The sequence below is a fragment of the Taurulus bubalis genome (genome assembly GCF_910589615.1).
Source record: "Taurulus bubalis genome assembly, chromosome: 16".
NCBI lineage: Eukaryota > Metazoa > Chordata > Actinopteri > Perciformes > Cottidae > Taurulus > Taurulus bubalis.
The window spans coordinates 9983948-10003995 of record NC_136604.1 but is presented as its reverse complement, the minus strand read 5'-3'; the positions used below and the strand labels follow the sequence as shown (position 1 = coordinate 10003995).

Genomic DNA, 20048 nt, shown 5'->3' with positions numbered 1-20048 from the left:
AGTGGTTCAAGTGACAGAGCAAATAAAAAGGGGCTAAAGGGGCAGCCTTGACGACAAGAGCGTGTGATGTGAAATCGAGGAGAGGCAATCCCGTTTGTAACTACAGTAGCCGTGGGATTTTTATAAAGTAGCTGGATCAATTTAATAAAGTTTGTCCACAGTCCCAATCTTCCCAATACTCCCCATAGATCAAAGCCTATCAAAGGCCTTTTCTGCCTTTTCTGCATCCAAGCTAAGGACAGCACTAGGAGACGTGTTATCTTTCACAGCATGAATAATATGCAAAAGGCGACGCATGTTATCAGAAGCCAGTCGTGTCTTAATGAAGCTTGTCTGGTCACAATGAACTAATTTAGTCATATGAGGTTCAAGGCGGGATGCCAAAATGCGTGCAAACAATTTAATCTCGGTAGTAAGGACAGACAGGGGTCTGTAGTTGCTGCATAGAGTCAGATCTTTACCGGGTTTAGGTAATACTGATATTAAGGCTAGGTTAATGTCTTCCAAAAAAACAACCCCTTTCAATAGAACAATTAATCATCTCCAATAATAACGGGCCTACCAGATCCCAAAAAGTAAGGTACAATTCAGGGGGAATACCGTCCCATCCCGGTGATTTCCCCCTTTTCATCCCCGCAATGGCATCTTTAAGTTCGGTCAGAGTGATTAAGGCCCCTAAGTCATTGGACTCATCTATATAAAATTGATTCATGATGCATTCCTAAAGCAGTCAATCTTTAGTAGGAACCAATGGGCTTTGCACAGGGACAAGCTTCCAGAACGTATTGAGAGAGGGACACATTGCTGTTTCTTCAGTTTTTTTGACAATAAGTAAATAAACAATATGATTGGCATTTATCTTGTCACATGGATCTTTACCTAACGCAAATAAGCTGTCTTATTAGGTTCTGAGGTGCCTCAGCAACCTTGCAGAAATAACTTGTGACATACAAGAGGTACAATAGGCATAATAACGCAAATGGAAAGGAAAACAAATACTTATTATATTGTGACAAGATAACTTGTCAGAGATGAGAGAAAGAAAAGTGCACCGAGAAGAGCAAAACCATAACTTATATAACACTGTTAACAAGTAGAGATTAGACAAATGACACATAATGGATATTTAATATGCAGTAAAGAGGGTTTTAAAACACTGCTAATTGGCATGCAACCGGAGGAGCAAGTATTTTTTCTTTAAAATGTGTTTTTGTTTTATTCTATACACTGTAACCATAGGTAGCTAAAGCCACATGGGTAGCTAATGTATTATTATATTTGTTCTGGTGGCATCTTTCCTCTGGCTTTTTTTTTTTTAAGTTAGGCATTGTAGTGAATATATTTGGCAGCTCGTTTATCCAGCGTCTGGAGTCTAGCTTTAACAGTATTTGTGGTCTCCGTGCAGTGTTCACATCCTCAAATACCCAATGGCCATCGTCTCCTGCTGTGAAACACCATGTCATGCTGCAAGAGCCCATCATCCATTTTGAACAGAAATATACTGCCGACTGAATGGAGGCTTGCTTAAAGATGATTGGCTCTGGGGTTGCTGCGTAAGGCGAATTTCTACTTCTTAGTTCACGTAGCCCCGAGCAAGTTTGCATCCATCTCTTTCTGCGTGCCTCCTTGCTCTGAGTTTGCGAGTGTTCATGACACTTTTGCTTTTACATTCAGTCACACCATGATGCTACACAGCCCTTTCTCCGATTATATATAGAGGTGCCCCCATAATTCCCTTTAAAATTTCATTTACTGTATTTCAGGAAATATATTGTCCATTTCCCCATCCTTTCTCTCCTTTATTCCCCCGCTCCCTCTCCTATTTGTGGTATTATTTACAGGAGTGGCCCTTGGCAGGAAGCAAAGGTGTGTGCTTTGTCAGTCTGTTAGTATATATGTGTCTGAGTGCATGTTTGTGATGTATTGCATTAATTTCCATTATGACATCGTCTTTTTTATGAAACCCACAGACTCAACCAATCACAACCTGCCTAACACAAATGCTTGTGCATGAACACGCGCATACACGCACGCACGCACACGCACGCACACGCACGCACGCACGCACGCACACACACACACACACACACACACATACACACACACACACACACACACACACCTTACAGAAGAATAGAAAACAAATTGCTTTGGAGAGAAAACAGGCATACTGCCGGAACATTCCCATACTACTACCCTCTCACACACACGAATGCACTGCACACACACATCAGCAGAGCCACACAATCACGCATCCACAGTCGGTCTCTCCGGTAGCATCACACAAAAGCATACACGCAGTTTTCTCTCTCTCTCTCACACACACACACACACACACACACACACACACACACACACACACACACACACACACACACAAATAAATAATCCTATTGTGTTTGTAACAACAAGGCTGACAGATTCACAAAGGGGATTAGGCTCCTTCAAGTGTATGCATGTGTGTGAGTTTGTGTGTTCAATATTGTGTTGCACATCGAGTCCCATTACACTCACTCTGTCCTATAATACTCTATCATGCTCGCAACATATTGTCCATGGGAATTCACTTGTATGCATACAAACATGTAAACTCTTCTCTCTCTCTCACACACACACACACACACACACACACATACACACACACACACACGGCTGGGCTGCTAATAGCAATCGAATGCTGAATGTATAGCTGTGTGCATAGTCTAATGTTTGTCATATGCTATAAACGTTCTCCTGCGAGTTCTGGCTGTTGCTGTGCTTTGTTTTGAATATGTGTAAACCGCATGAAATAATAATCTAAGATATCTATACAAGTCAGAATAGAAGAGGAATTGAGAGGAACGTCTTTGCACTCAAGCATATTCGCAGTGTGAGGAATTAATGAGAAGCTCAGCCTGTCTAATTAGCGTGTGGATGTCTGAATCCGGGACCAAAAGGGAGTGGATCATTTGACTAGTTCCCCCTGTAGACATCAGTGAGGATAGTCCTTTAAATGAAAATGATCTAATTTATTACACTCGCAATACTGACATTTCTCTGCCTCTCTCAAGTTCCAAACCAGGACACTGAAGAGCTTTTGAGGGTTGATTTGATAGGAGATGAGTATGAGAAAGACAAACATTTTCTATTCTCATTAAAATACATAATATCTGTCGGCTCTTGTTAAATAAAGTGCCCAAAACTTCATTTTTTTTGCTCAGTTGTGTAACTCCCAAATATCTGTTACTCTCTGTACATGGGACTTCAGGATCAGAGAAAATAATTGGGCTCTTTTCTTTCATCTGGACACATCGTGGGGCAGAAATGCATCACTCCAGTCGGCAGTGAAATCTCACGCCCAGACTCCATCTCATGACCCTGCAAGAGGCTTGTACTTCCAGCATCATCATTACATTTCAGAATGTTCCCGTCCTCACAAAGCTTTCTACAATCAATGGACAGAAAGTACAGGTGGGGGGAAAAGCACATCCAGATCTAAAGGGCATGTTTGTATTTTTGTTCCACAAAGATGTTACTGTCACTCCCTCTCCCCATCTGAGAACATGTTAGAAAATCTAAATAAACAACAAAATAAATGCAACATCAGTAAACACGCTATTAGTACACTTTGTTACATCAAAACAAGGGAATACAACCTACAAAATCCTGCCAAGAGGTTAAAGCAGCATTTTACACGTGTCTCTTCTGCTTCCACTAAATACAAAGAGTCTAATGAGCTCCGAACCATCTGGTGCTGCTTCTTGATGAGCCTCTCAAATGACTTCATGACCAATGAGAGCCAGAACGGCAGCTCGTAGGTTCTTGCTTGGTCAATCCCTGTCCATGTATTGCAAGAGCAGTTTGAAATGACCATCGGTCAAAATAGGAATCAGGTTACATATTTCACACAGCTCGGTTACCCAATGCCATACATGCTTTGAAATGTATGAGATGTATTAATTACATTGAATCTATTAAAAGAGAGGAATAATATTTTTAAAAGATTAATTTTGACTGAAAGATCGGCAGATATATATTATATTTCAATATCAGGAACATGGGTGGCTACAAGAGGACTGACCATTGACATGAGTCAATAATTCAGTACTATAAAATGAAATGCTGCTGACAGTTCTGTGATAAAGTAAGCCCTGTTCTTCACAGGTTTGCAAACACACGCACACCCACACCCACACCCACACACACACACACACACACATATCCATCGGGCTTTAGCTCACCCTAATATTAAGGTTATTGACTGTAAAATGTAACCACATTTCCAGTTATGTTGTGAATGAATATTTAATGAATTGATATTTCATGGTGTTTCAGTCGCTCTGAGGGAAATTCTGTTTAGCTTTTAGTGTGATTAAGAGGGTCCTGCTCAGTAGCTGGACTACAGTGCTGCAACGGGATTCAGATCCTGTGGGACCCAACACAAATCGCATGGGTGCAGGAAATATGAACTGACTGCAGGCGGTCAGCTAGGACCAAATTTAATAACTGAAAATATCAGAGGCTGTTATTGAGCTTAACCATGTTTCTGAATGCGTTGTTAATAATGAGACAACTCAAAGGGAGACGTGAAGAAAGGAGACACACACACACACACACACACACACACACACACACACACACATCTATCCAACCAGGGGTCAACTGTGCTGTAAAAATCCACCTTGACATCTTCTCGTCCTATAAAATACATCACATATTAAAAACTATTAAAAAACAGATGAAAAATCTCAAATGAAATCTCAAAAGTAAGAGCTGACATCATAACTCAGTCAAGAGAAAAAAAGCAGCCCGAACAGCGATGATATAGTTTGAATCAAATGCAGGGATGAGAATTGTCTTCATACTTCACAGTCTCATGTATTTGACACATAGGACTTAGCTGCAGAGTAATTGCAGGTACGATAATAGCATTTAATGTATACACCAAGTAATATCCACATGTTAAGCAAACAAGATTAAAAAAACAACACATTTGTCAAGAGATTGACACGTGTACCATCTATCCTTCTTTTACAACCAACTGGCTGTGAGGCAGGCACTTGATGTTTGTGCTGCACTTTGTAGTCTCCTAGCACAGCGTTATATAACACAGGATGATGGGATAATGCTGGAATGATGCACTTAAAAAAGCTGGAGCTCGAGGGAATGACTCATCGCTGGAAACAAATTCCCCAAATCACCACTCGCACATAATTCAATGTAAATGGATGAAAGGTGAAGCAAATATTTGCACTTACTGCTTAAATTTCTTTTCCCCCAAATGCAAGTCATTATACATGCAAGCAGATGTATGTACTGTATTACAATATACACTACTTATTATAATAGGAATGTATATTTGACTGAGAAATTGTCCTATCGTATATATAAATACATAGTAGGAACGGTCTTGTTATCAAAAGCTTGTGTCGGGCATCCATCAATCCGATGTGGTGACAGGTGTCTTTACTCACCACATTCATGAACACAATGTGGCTTCAGTGAGCAGCAGGTGAGTGAAGGGCAAATGAGCACCTGTGCCTGTTTCAATTGGCAGGAATCAGCTGCTGCTCCTAAGTGGAGCAGAAGGTTTTCTCTGTGTGGAGTGTTGATTCCTGCATCAATCCAATTGGCAGCTGCTGCATTTCAATTGTAGACAGCAATGGCAGTGCTCTAAAATCCCACTCTGTGGCGGCCCTTAAAATCTCAAAAGTAAGATGAGCTGGAGATAGAACACTGCTGAGGCCCCTCAGAGATCTACCGGCCATTTGAAGACAAAACACAATCACTGATGACAGAGAGGAAGACGAAAAGAGGAGCTGAAGCCAAATACACTGAGCTTCCCTTCAGACTGAGAATATGAGTATAATATTTCATTACATTACAAATAATATTTTATAAGATGGGCTTCATTCAGAAAGGTTTATCTGATATCTGCCATTCCAAGAAAATTCTGTGCATTTCCTCTGCACGCTCTGTGTGGTATGAAGTTGGTCGTTCAGTTTGAATAATAATACATATTCTCATATTTGATATGTTTTATTTATTTAAGCGATGTAAACAAATATACCACTTTTTATATAATATCAGTGTACTGTCATGAGGTAATATTTTCAAGGCTGGCTCTTACAATTCATAAAACCGTATACTCATTATCATTATTATTCTTAACCCCATAAAAAAGTCAAAATAGTATTTTAAACTATAGTAAGTACATTAGAATGTATATATATATATATATATATATATATATATATATATATATATATATATATATATATATATATATATATATATATAATGTACATAATCGATTCACTTGAGGTAACCATTGTAATCTCTTTGAGGGTATTGCTATAGCTTATCATTTTCAAACCAACCAAAAAACAATTGTAAATCAGATATTGTTCTGTAGATATAAACACAGAAACTCTAACAAGCATCCATACAGTGAAACACTCAATATATATTTTCATTACTTGTATATTGAAGATGAAAATAAACCACTGAAATGCTGTTTTATTGATGCTGAACCTAAATGATGAAGCACATGTAAAGAAAATATTATGCTTTGAAAGTGCTTGTACAGAGGTATCGGATAACTCCACAATCACTAACAAAAAAAATACACAGATAAATTATGGTCTAAACCAATGAGACCTCTTTATGGACTGTGCCGACAGATATATAAGCTTATGATAAATTTATGTATTCATAGAGTAGACAGAAACGCACTGAATCTTTAATGTAAATTGTGTCAATAATGTCGCAACGCTCCCTTAAATCTATAGCTGTGACACACAATGATTCAGGGTAGATTGCTGTACATGCAGTCTGGACTGCTATGTGTGTATGTGTGTGTGTGTGTGTGTGTGTGTGTGTGTGTGTGTGTGTGTGTGTGTGTGTGTGTGTGTCTGTGATTTGTATGCCCTGCAACGGGGAGTGGAGTCAAAGTGTTGCTTGGTTGGTGACCTTGGCTTTAATAATAGATGAATGGTGACATAAAGAGAGAGAGGGACAGAGAGAGGATGATGAGACAGAGAGAAACAGAAACAGAGACACAGACAAGGAGCGAAAGAGTGAGTGAGAGACACATAGAAGCAGGACTGGTCACAAGAGACACCCCTCTTGGGTGTATGATAAAAGGAAAAAGAGTGTGGGAGAGAGAAAGAGAGAAGCAGAGAAACCAAACAACTGTGCATTAGACAGCAACCTGGAGAGAAAATGTTGTGATTGTAGAAAGGAGGGACGGAGAGAGTGCGGATAGAGAGATGGCTAATGAGGAAAAAATGGCACGGAGAGAGAGGCCGAAAGAGAGGGACGGGAGAGGGGGAACGTGAGGAGTGAAAGTAGTGAGTGACTTGTTACAGCTTTGTTGGCTCACTGATGGAGGACCTGTCTGGCACACACACACACACACACACACACACACACACACACACACACACACACACACACACACACACACACACACACACACACATTGCATAGTGCATCAGTGACTTTGCAGCAAGGCTAAAGCTACTGATAATATTTATATTTCATAGTCAAGGTCTACGGGATGTGGCGCTCTCTCTCTCTCTCTCTCTCTCTCTCTCTCTCTCTCTCTCTCTCTCTCTCTCTCTCTCTCTCTCTCTCTCTCTCTTTACACCTTTTTCTTTCTCAAAAGCATCCCGCTAATACCACAGGCGCCCACCTTTAGAGTAAATATTGAGGGTGATGGAGTCAGCACTCGGAGAAAAACACATTGATCTTTAGTATTGATGGAACTTTTCAGGTTATTTAGGTTTGACTGTGCGAGTCTAATTTTAGGATAACATACATCCAGGTGAATGGTTTCTACGTTTCTTCTTTGTGCCTGCGTTGTACAAATGTAAGAATGTCAAAGGGATTGTGTATATCTCAATCATTTCTCTACAATTGTTTAGTAAAAAAGATGGGGCAGCGTGATCAACTATAATCCAATACAGGGGTTTGTATTAGGCTTGGAACGGACGATTAGTATTGTATGTTTGTGTATCGAGGGGTATACATGTATTCTTCATTGTAAAGAGCATATAGAAGACACCTAATGTAGTGAATACTGACAGCTTAATCTCTGAAAATAAAAGGAAGTCAGGCCATCGTGCTCATACAGCGGAATATTATATTAAGCATGGATGCATTCTAATGGTGGTTCTCTCCATTAATTGATCTCTATGGGGAAATTATTCAGGAGAAATGATGAGGATGCGTGCAGCTATCGCGAAGCCCCTTTTAGGATTTCAAGTTGGTTTGACATCCAGGATGTTTTTAAAGATGAACATGTGGTAAAAAAAAAAAATGTATTTGAATAACTATTTTCTATTCACATGTATATAAAATGCTGCAGCATAAAATAAATATACTACCATTTGCATGTGTCTTTTCTTTTAATCACCATTTAGTAACTCTGTTATTTGAACTTCACATTGAAACTCAAGGAGGAAAGGGGGCCACGATTTATCAAAACAGCGTGCCATTGTCCAACCACTTTTGGAACTCATTGCATTACCACACTCAGCACTGTGACCTCATTATGACAATAAATCCAAAGATGATGACACCCAGATGAGGCACACAAAGTTAATTTCTACAAAGCTCACACCTTTGTTGTTCGTGGACTATAATCAGATATAATCTATAATCACACTCATAGGCTCATAGTTTCCAGATGGCAGGAGCTAAACCAACAGGACCGACACAAACTGTTTTTAATTGGTCTTAAGGTGAAGGTCAGTTTCTGCCAGATACTTTTTTTTTTTTAACCTAGCAAATAATTATTTGCCCTGGAAGATACTATCCAGAAGGAACATTTAAAAAAGAGAGATGAACATGGAAAAGAGAATTCATCTTTTCCATTTGCATTGATCTATAAGTTTGGTCTGTCTTACAGTTTCAAGAACCTTTTTCCTTGAATGCAGCGGTAAAAAGAGACCAACAGAGCAAAGCCTTCACCTCGGTTTATAATGTACTCTGCATCCCAAAGATTTTCTTGAGTCACTTGCTTTAAAGACTTCATTATCGGGTGACCTGATTGACTGTGGACGGAACAATAAGTACAAATAACAAACATGTTCTTGTTTTATCTTAGTGATGATTGAAATGTTAGCCAGTGGGTAACACAATTAGAGATGAGTCAAAAGTCAGTTAATTGACTTAGTAAGTCTAACAGCAATATGTCATTTCTAACATTTAACAAAGGTTTCATCACTAACTAACGTTTGCAAACATGTTAACGTATAAGCTACATACCCAAGCTCCCGGGAACATAACTGACCTGTGGAGCAATTTCGGCGTAGAGGCTGCACGTATTGCAACTCCTGCGTTCATCCCGTCACACACACACTGGCCCAAAAAGCATTTTTCCCAAACACAATCAATGGAAAATAAGCGTCTGTCGAATGGTGCGACCCATGATGGAGCACAACTCGCAGAGGTAGTTCCTTGTTCTAGGAACACATCTTTCTCAATTCGAAGCTTAATAAAAAAGCCTCTGCACTTATCTTCGTTTTTTATTTGGAAAATATCTTCGCCACTTCAATCAAATCGATTCCATTTACTTTTTCTCATCTCTCACACACACAAACACGCTCATTTCTTACCCTTATAGTTGATCTTGAACCCTATGGATCCCACACTCTCATCTGACTGGAGGTGAAGCCACATCTGGTGGGTCATACTGACGATCAGGTCAGGAACAAAGCTCCCTGATAGGCTGGAGCACAAAATACATTCGTATGAATCCATTGTCGAAAATAAACCCCACTATGAAAAGTATAATATTCATCACTGCAATCATAGCCATAATCAAATTCTGATCACTGTGAACAAATTGCTGGAACATACTGTGCTAGAAATGAATGCTTTGATTTGGTTTGCTTTAGTTTTGCAGAATGCTGCCTCAGGAAAGCCAACTGCTCAGAGTACATTCATTTGATCCACTGTTTTTTTTTCTGGCTACCAACACCTTTTAGGCACCAAAGTTAACAGTGACGGACTCCAAAGTGAACTGAAAAGAAGGTCTGCATCTGTTATGTTTTTGGGCAATGTTGTGGAGGCCTTTCAAAATGTAGGAACGGTTCATCTTTTAAGTGGAGCACACATAGTGCAGACTGCAGTTTTATGAGCTGACTACTTGCGACAAAGAAGATGGAGGATTTCGAGCTGGCTGGCAGTTGATGGGATAAAACAAGAACCAGAGTGAAAATGGACAAAGTATATGAAGAAAATTTGCTGGATGTTTTTACTCTGATCATTTTGACTTCATGTGGAAAACATATTAACTGTTTTGTGAGGCATGTGATAGAATGACATGAAGGCAGCTGGTCATTGTGGAAACACATTGTGTGTGTGTGTGTGTGTGTGTGTGTGTGTGTGTGTGTGTGTGTGTGTGTGTGTGTGTGTGTGTGTGTGTGTGTGTGTGTGTGTGTGTGTGACACAATCGGCTTTTGAAAATCACGAAAATGCAGCTGAGGCAGCACATTATCTGAAAGTTCTTCCATTCATATTTAAGGATATTTATTTCATGACATTACTTTGGTGATGCTGTTTTGCGGCCATAATCTGCCTGGTACGACAGCAGAGCCTGCTCTGTATGCATCTCATCATTATGACTCTAAGAAGACGACTTCATATGAATGCATTTTAAGAAAGACAGAAGCTTTGATTGTTTTTTTTCTCGGCTACCCCTTTTCATTTGAAGGGCGTTGGGAGGTTGCTTTTTTAGTAAAAGTAGTAAAAGTAAAAAATTATAAAAGAATTATGAATCAAACATATCAGTAATACTCAGTTGCCTCTAAAATAACTTGTTTTTACCGTTTGTTTTCACGAGCAGCTAGTGCACTATTCATGTTGGCAAAGAGAGAGTATACAGTGTGGCACTTCCCAACTTTGATGTAAAAAGGAATAATGGAGCAAAGTCAGGTTTCTATATTTCTAAAGTTTTCTTGAAGAGTTTTAAAGTCAGTCTACATTTGACACACACAACCCTTAATAATTTAGATTAGAAAAACAAACAAGCAAACAAACTAAACTTTTCACAGGACATAAATGTGAGTATGTAGAAGGACAGCGTAATACTTACACCTGCAGTATCGCTGTAGGATCCCCCACCTCCCCTCCGTCTCCTATGGTCAGCGTGTCGTAGGCTATCTCCATGTCAAACTCCTCAAAGTTGATCTGGATTACCTAAAGTTCACAAACAAAAACACACACACACACACACACACACACACACACATATACATGTCAGTTTAAAGCTACGTGCAGACTAACCCAGTCAAAGGGCTACACAATCAATAGTCAGAAGAGTCGGAAGAAGCAGATCCTGAGAGCTTTTGGGACCAATGTTAGGAAAACTGTATCTGATACAGTAATATTACAACAATTACAGCTATATTCTCATAATGTCACAACTTTATTGCTGAAACTTCTCAACTTTTCCTTTAAATATTGTGACTGTTGAAATTACAAATTCATTCTTATATTCTATACTTAATTTAACTGCCTTTTTTAAAATATTTTGACTTGAGGAAAATAGCTGTGGTAAATGCGCTGATATCACGCAGTACAGATGTACTGAAATAATAACTTTGAAAATGAACTAAAATAAGAAAAAGCAACAAAAAAAATTCCAATTAAAAATGTAAGTCATGGTCAAAAATAATAAATGAGAAATTACATGAAATAATATTGCCCTCCACTGACCCCAATCATAGCCAGTATGCTCTATAGCTGTTGTTATATTTAGACCTTCAGCTATGAGCATATCAAAGACACATTTCCCCTCTCATGGAATTATATATAAATTATACTTTACCCACGGATACATCATAGGAATTCATTAATGCATCACACATTGTGGTATGGTTTAATTCAGTGTTACAAGAAGAACTAGGAAGAGACAAGAAACACCTTCTGGGCTGCACTCGAAGCTGGGAGAATCAGCACAGAGCTCAAGACTCTGATCGGGAATTATTAAACCAACACTTTCTGTTTCATCTAAGACCAGAGAGAAACACATTTGGCAGAGCAAAGGAGAGAAGGGAGGAAGAAGAGACGTGCAGAAAGGGTGAGAAGGGACAGATAGGAGATGGAGAGAAGGAAGAGGATGGAGGCAGGTGGAAGAAGGAAGGATAAAGGAAGTGGCCACAAAGAGGAATGGTGGGTGATAATGAGCCTGTCTTTGATGCGAGCAATGTGCAGTGTTAGAATATTTCAAACTAGAATTCTGACTTGACCCTCAGGGGGAGACTAAAACCCCACTCTGCCCATCCTTCTTCCTCTTCCTCTTTCCTTGTGAGGAATTCCAAATTTTCTGGATTCAATATTCTGCTGGAGGACTTCAAAAACACCCACAACATCATACAGACCTGCGTTTCCTCTATTCTGGCTTGTTAACAGTGAGCATATTTACGTGCTTATCAATATCTTCTTATTTCTGAGCATCTGTTTTTGTAGTCTGTATTCAAACATTCTCTTTGAGTCAGGCTTCATAAATAGTTATTTTTCCCTTCACCTTCACTATCTGCAACCTGGGCACCTGGGGACATGAAGTATAAACAGCTTATCCTCACTATGACCATTGGATCCGTGAAGAAAGAAGGAACAAATGAAAAACTGAACACACAACACAGTGGCCATGCCTCTCCACCCACCTGCTGTTAAACTGTTTCTCTGTTGGCAGTATTGCCTGATTTGCTTTTTGTTCATGGGGTTGATTTGTATTTCTTTCACACCAAGGAGCTCAGTTCATTTTTGATTTTGCTTGTGGCAGCAGAAGCAGACAGAGTTTTTGCATGACATTGTGTCGACATGAAATACAACAAAGAATGAGGCCATGCCAAAATAAAATCGAGCAAGCTGGAAAGCACCAACACCACCATCTTCTGATATGACCAGAAAGCAGTAAAACGAGGGGTTCTACTAGGATGAAGCAGCGATCTGTCCATTGCTCACAATGCTGACTCAGTCTTATCGCCATGTAAGGCAGATTGCATTAAAGCATCACCTACAAACCTGCTAAACTCTCTCTGGCAAGCACACACACGCACACAGAAACACACTCACTCATAGAGACAGGCCTGGCTTTGTGGAGATTAATGTGTCTAATTGTGTGATTACATAGTCACCATTTTCACACTTATCACAATATTCTTATAAGCCCAAAGCCGGCTTTCAATACTTTAAGTCCGACTATAAATAAGGTGCACTGATAGGTAGTGAATATTTTTACACATTTTATTCAAAGGCAAGATTAGATCCTGCATTTAATGGCTTACACATTATTATCATAGTGAAAATGTACTTTTGTTTCAATAGAAGCTCACTTTAGTAGTTACACTATGCTCAGTAAACGCTACGTGATGTACTGGTCGGATTTCATACAGACTTGTTTCTTTTGGGCTCATCAAAATTATAATTTGAAACGCAAATGGATCTCATGCCAATGAACAAATCCCTCTGGGCTTATATATGCGTCATGGTTTCCTGAAGAACTTCAAACTGTGTTTTTACGATATATTCCTAAAGGTTCATATTATGTCCCAGCGGTGATTAGACGCTGTGCTTCTACAGCTGCCATGCATCCGTGTGTCTGAAAAGAGAAACTTCCTTTTAAAGAGGCTGATTGATGTTATTTGGATTACATTTGACCATACGGTTGGGAATATTTCCTCAAAAAATATGTTTTGCCAGAATCGCCAAGCACGATAAAAGAGTCTTTTTGCGGTGAGGGCAATGAAGGTGACAAAAACATCCAAACAAATCCTGAAAATGAAAGGAGATCACTTGCTGAGCAGGTAGCACCTGATGGAACCTGCAAGGAATGATGGTCGTTAGTGGCTTAGTTGTATATGTAATGGAGACCATCCAGCCTTCTTTGTTACTGTGGAGAAAAAGGCCGGACCTGTTTGTCCATTCAGTGAATAAAGTCAGAGGAGACTCGTACGCCCGATGATGGAAACTGGACTATCTCTCTCCTTGTATACGTCCTTTACAGAACCCCCTAATGCCACATCAGCACTGTTCACACAGCATTAAACACAGCTGGGATATAGCTACATTACAATGTGCCCATGTGTGTGCGTGTGCGTGTGTGTGTGTGTGTGTGTGTGTGTGTGTGTGAGAGAGAGAACACTGTACTGAAATCAACTTAGATTGGAACCTCATTACTGACAGTGTGTAGGTTAATGCTTATGTGTGCGTTCTGTATCTCTTTCAGTGTCGTGTGTGTGTGTGTGTGTGTGTGTGTGTGTGTGTGTGTGTGTGTGTGTGTGTGTGTGTGTGTGCGATATAGATGAAACTGAACACTCTACATATTTCTCTTCTCCTCTAAATGGGTGCGTTCATAGAAACATCCATCTCTCTCTCTATCTCCTATCTTTCCCTCCTTCTTGCTGTCACACTCTCAGCCCTCTCTCTTTCTAATTGGCTGCTGCGTTCCTTTTCTCCATCCATCTATGGCTTCTAGCCAATGAGGCGACAGAATTGAATTTCTGCTTGATAAAGCACTTCCTTTGGTTTTCGTGGAGACAATGAGGTGGGGGAGTCTCCTCCCTGGCCATACCATAATAAGATCAGAGGATACCTTGAAGTAACGGTTACTATCGGAATATCTGAAACACCTGGCGAGCTACACATTCAGTGATGCAAAGAGGGCACAGACGGGGCCGTGGAATAATAGATTGTCTGGGACAGTTACAGTAAACTCTCTGCCACCTGCTCCCCCTGAACATGCTTCTGCCGAGACGGTGTAAATTGCACCATTGTGAGATGACTCGGGCTTTCGCTGATGAAGACTGATGGGCAAAGCCCTTTGCAACTTAGTGTTTTCCCCTCACTCCTGATTCATTGAGCTGAATCCTTTTTAGATATCAACTCTGAACAGAAACCTGCAGGAAAGGCTATGTGGGCTGTGGCCTTTACTGTTGCTATGCAACTACCGTCCCGAAACATGCATTTGAATCACAGTGCCCTTTTACTTACCGTTTACCAGTGTTGGGGGTAACGAGTTACAAAGTAACGGATTACAGTAACATAATTACTATTATAGGTAACGAAGTAAAGTAACGCATTACACTCAAAATATTGGTAACTACACTACTTTACTAGACCTCAGTAACGCGCGTTCCTGCGTTACTCAAGACATTTTTACCAGTCCGAAAAATTTTCTTTTAGTGGCGCGCGAGTCACACGACACTTCCTGCATGAACAGTCTATCACAGGGTACGTCCCAAGTCTCTAAATTGCATCCCCGTTTCCCTCAACCAAGCCCGGAGAGAAGACGCGAGTGACATCATTATAAAATAACCCACAATATAAATATAGTTTCTCTTCATTACGTGTTGTAAAAACTGTTTCCTCTCTCCAGCTCTCTGATTTTAATGACATACATAATACAAGTTATTGAGGGAAACAACAGATACAATCTTAGAAGACAGTAGTTTGTGGTCTTTTTGTGGTTCAGACCTACAATGAACATATTTTAACCAGATGGTGAATAATTTAACAGATTTAATATATAACTTGAGTCTGTGATCTGTGATCGTCTTCACTCCGCTCAGCTGCAGCGTCCAATCACCAAAAGTACCATTTCTGTTTCTATTTTTCTTGAACCACTACAATGATTCCTATAACAAGCTGGTTTTGTTCTTAGGAGTCGGCCCCCATTTGGTTTAGTGGGGTCTCATGTTTCCCAAAGCCTGTTTTTAATGTGTTATGCTGTTTGACCTGAATGTCCCCACCATACACAGCCTCTTGTATCCTGTTGTTTGTGGATTTTAAAGTGAGGCATATTTATTTGGTCAGACGTGTGAACAGGGTTAATGTTCGTTCAAGTTAATGGCTGAGTTTTATATGCCATTTTGTTTTACATGTTTACAATACACTATGTGGAAAGGCTAAGAGATGCCCTTTATTGAACATTGAAAATAAAGTGATGAAAGGGCCATGATGTTTGTCCATGTATCTTTACGGTTAATTTGTACATTTGCTTAAAAAAATGGAAAGTAAAGTAACTAGTAGTGAAGTTACTTTTCAAATGCAGTAACTAGTAAAGTAATCTAGTTACAATTTTCAGAAGTAACTAGTAACTTGTAACTAGTTACTTTTTCTGAGTAACTACCCCAACACTGCTGTTTACCACATTTAAACCTGCGCCTTAAAGAAAGTGCTATGCATTGAAAAGAAGATGCAGAAGCAAGCCATTCAATCACTAATAGCGAGTAAAAGAAGACAGTGCAGGGATCTTCTTGTCTTGTGATTTCTTTCTTTCTTCTTCAGTATGTTTGTCGGATTTCTGTCCACAGGGCATTACTTAAATCAATGCCGGCCAATTAGTACACAGAAAGCCGACCCACAAGTGTAACTTTGCTTTCTTACTGAATTACTGTATTACTTTTACCTTGTAGTGATGATACTCATCTAAATATGCAGCATGGCAGCACTGCATTAGGATTCTTATATCCATGGGTTATGCATTACACTGGGCATGCAAATGCGTGTGAAGTGACGCAAAGCCAGTTCATTCTTAATGCTGTCAGTTTATATAACAGGGCACGGTCTAACATTTGCATGCTCACTTGTGAACAAAAAAATTGCTGACAAAGACACGAAGTTGCAATAAATGTCACGTTAACTTATGCATCATAAACAGAGGATATGGTGAAAGTGCTTTGACTCGTCGATATAAGAGAAGATGGCAACATTAGAAAAGCAAAAGTAGAAACTAAATGATGGGGAAAATGAAGAAAAGACAATAGTACAGTAAGATCTGTTTTATGCAAAAAAGAGAAGACAATAAAAAAGTAGAGAGTATAGTATAATAATGGCCATCCCGTCATGCCATCCCAAGGTTAAATGAGAACAGGAGAGAATGAATTGGCTCTAAAGGCTCATTCTGCCAAAACTAAATGAAGCAATAACATCAGAGAGCTATAGAACCCCATTAACACTTAACTGGAGAGAGAGAGGGAGCAAAGGGGTGAGCAGAGAAAGAGGGAGAGCGGGAATGGGGCTGACAGAGACAGAAAGAGACAAAGAGAAAAGAGAGTGTGCAATAGAAACACTGCATCTCTTTACCTCAAGAGTAAGAGGAGGAGGCAGTGAGAAATGTAGAATATGTGTGGGGATGGGTGCAATGGAGACAGTGATACGAGGGTCCTCCTTCCTCCTCCTCATCCTCCTCCCTCTCCCTCTCTCCCTCATAGTAATATGATGGTTTCAGGCTGAGCTCTTTAATGAAGAATTTGGGCAATTCTGAGGACAGTGCCTCTGGGAGTCATGGGGTGCAGGGATGGGTAGTGTAAAAAAAAGAGACATAAAGAAACATGAGACAAAAGGAATAAGAGAAAAGTAGCAAAAGGATGAAATAGGGAGAGACGTGTACAAGCAATAAAAAAAAGTGATGTTCTGCTCGTGGGAGAAGCAGCTCAGTTGTGACTATTCCTCTACTCTGAATGTGTTGTGGTGTTGAAGCTCTCTCTCTCTCTCTCTCTCTCTCTCTCTCTCTCTCTCTCTCTCTCTCTCTCTCTCTCTCTCTCTCTCTCTCTCTCTCTCTCTCTCTCCTCTCTCTCTCTCTCTCTCTCTCTCTCTCTCTCTCTCTCTCTCTCTCTCTCTCTCTCTCTCTCTCTCTCTCTCTCTCTCTCTCTCTCTCTCTCTCTTCTTTTCCGTGTCCCAGTGTGTGTTTGTGTATCTGGTTGCCTTCTCTCCTCAGGAGATCAACTGACTACTCACCTGACCACTAAACTGCCCTTAATTCCCTCATCAGCCTCCTAATTGAAGATAACTTTTTCACTGCCGGTATGCCAGACCATCAGTGCTCCCACTGTACTCTATTCCCCTCTGCCTGTTTGCCTCTGCCAGCTGCCCAACATAAGCCTGCTTTTAAACTAGTAAATTACATTTGACGCCACTAGATGTGAAACTGCTATTTCCTTTTGCCACTATGCACTTGAACCATGAAAGAATGTCCGGTCTTCCACCGCCATGAACTTACAAACACTTTAAATTGATTGATTAATGCTAGTGGCATCACCAACTTTAAAGCAAATCCACTGGAGATAAATGACACTTATCTGACGGCAGTAAGACAAGTTTGACAGCACCTAAAATGACAATCCATGAGAAAGATCACATTTACATATTGAGGTTTAAGTTCCTTTATGAAACTATAAATATTCATGCCTCATATGTGCCTCTTCACAGGTGTCCCGCATGAATAAAACAACTTGCCAAGACAGATGAAAAATGAATGAAGACGGGAAATGATGATGAGTAATACTAAATGATATGTCAGTCTTTGTCATGCTCATTCCTTTCTCTTGCTTTGTAACTTCATCCGTCTCTTTAAACGGACTTAGTATATTAAGAAGCCTCCGTTCCTCTGTCTCACACAATTTCCATAAGTGTCTTACATGACCACTATTTCCAGTTGCCTTCAGATCAGTTTATTGTTTAAGATGACGATTTAGGCATTCTGTGCAAGGCAATGAGGAAATGTTGTCAGAGAGAAAGAGGAAAGGACCAGTCAGACCTGAACCAGGAACGCTTGGTTCATGTGCTGCGTGTCGGAGCCCCTCGGGCACAGCGTCTGTGTTTGTTCTGAGTGGCTGTCCGTCCTCTTTTGTCAGGTGCTGTACAAATTGACAGACCCCTGAAGACCTCAAGTTTGATGGAGTGTCTTACGTGATGTTTGACATAAAAGTAGGGCTGAACGATTTGGAAAAAATAATCTAATTTCGATTTTTTTCCTCCAATATTGCAATTGCGATTTAATATACAATTTTTTATTTTTTTTTATTTTATTCTCTCTTTTCCCCAACAAAACATAATGAATGATTTAAATATGACCAACACAATATTAGATACATTTAGTGTAAAATGTTCTTTGCCATTGGCTAGGCCTATTTGTTAGAATTAAATAAAAAGAGGAGTGGGAGGAAATAGGAAATATGAAATATGAATTTGTTTAATCCCATCCACTTTCCACAACTCAACATAATTTATATATTTTTACACACAATAATTTACCAATGGCAAGATGTAATCTGTGCCCAAAACACTGGAGCCTCGTCCATTCATTAAGCCGTGCAGCCAGCACCATATTTGACGCGTTGTCTGTCGTGATGCAGACGTGTTTCTCCTCGTTGAGATCCCGAGCTCCGAGGTTGAAATCTCCGTCAATAAAATGGACTGTAGGACTCTGGTAAGGATCAGCTGTGCGGCTTGACCATAGATCAGTAGTGGTAGCAAAAAAGTCCACCGTTTTAAGCTCCGTGGCGACTATCTCTTTGCACTTTTTGTACAGCTCCGGTATGGCAGTCTGACTGAAATATGTACGGGGGGGTATCCTGTACCGTTTATCAAGCGTTTTTATCAATGCCATGGACCCAGGCTTGGTAACCGGGCTGAGAGGCATCATATCTTTGGCTATGAACTCGGTTATTGCCCGAGTGATTTCCCCGTGTCGTTGTGAATTACATTCATATGGATTGACGCTTTCAAACATTTTGGTCAGTGATCCCTGTCTTGAGGTATTTGGCTTGTCTGGCGCACTGGTGCTCGGCATCTTGGCCATACAACTGTCATACGTTGATTTGTGGTATTTTGTTAAGTACTGGAACAAGTTTGTAGTGTTACCCCGTGAAGTAGCAACGGGAGCGCGGCATGCTCTGCACATCACCTGACGCTGCGCAGCATCTTCTTTTTTGAAACCAGAACAGCACGTCGGTGGTTCCACACCACCGGCGTGCTGTTCCTCTTCGAGACTAAAGTCTCAGCTGTGTCAGTTTCTGACTGTTCCGTGGAGCCAGACGCCATTGCGCAACAGGTTACCGGGCCGCATGAAAAGTTGATGCAGCCGAGTTCTTCGCTCTTTCGCTCGCGTCACGTGATGACGACGTAATCGCGCACGTTGCAGTTAGAAAATCTCGTTTTATCATATCGCGATATTATCGCAAATGCAATTAATCGTTCAGCCCTACATAAAAGACATGCATATGATTCGTATGGTGCATGACATGTACAGGAGATAAAATGGAACAAGGCAG

General features: G+C 40.2%; 1 protein-coding gene across 1 annotated transcript in view; it reads right to left on the bottom strand.

Annotated features, from left to right (window-relative positions):
* csmd3b (CUB and Sushi multiple domains 3b) overlaps positions 1–20048 on the bottom strand; it is a gene marked incomplete at both ends in the record, with an annotated part of 320436 nt that overhangs the window by 82911 nt on the left and 217477 nt on the right. Inside the window, 2 exons of the mRNA XM_079231867.1 lie at positions 9603–9715; positions 11084–11187. Of these exons, the coding sequence (XP_079087993.1) occupies positions 9603–9715; positions 11084–11187 (217 nt within the window). The remainder of the gene's footprint in view (positions 1–9602; positions 9716–11083; positions 11188–20048) is intronic.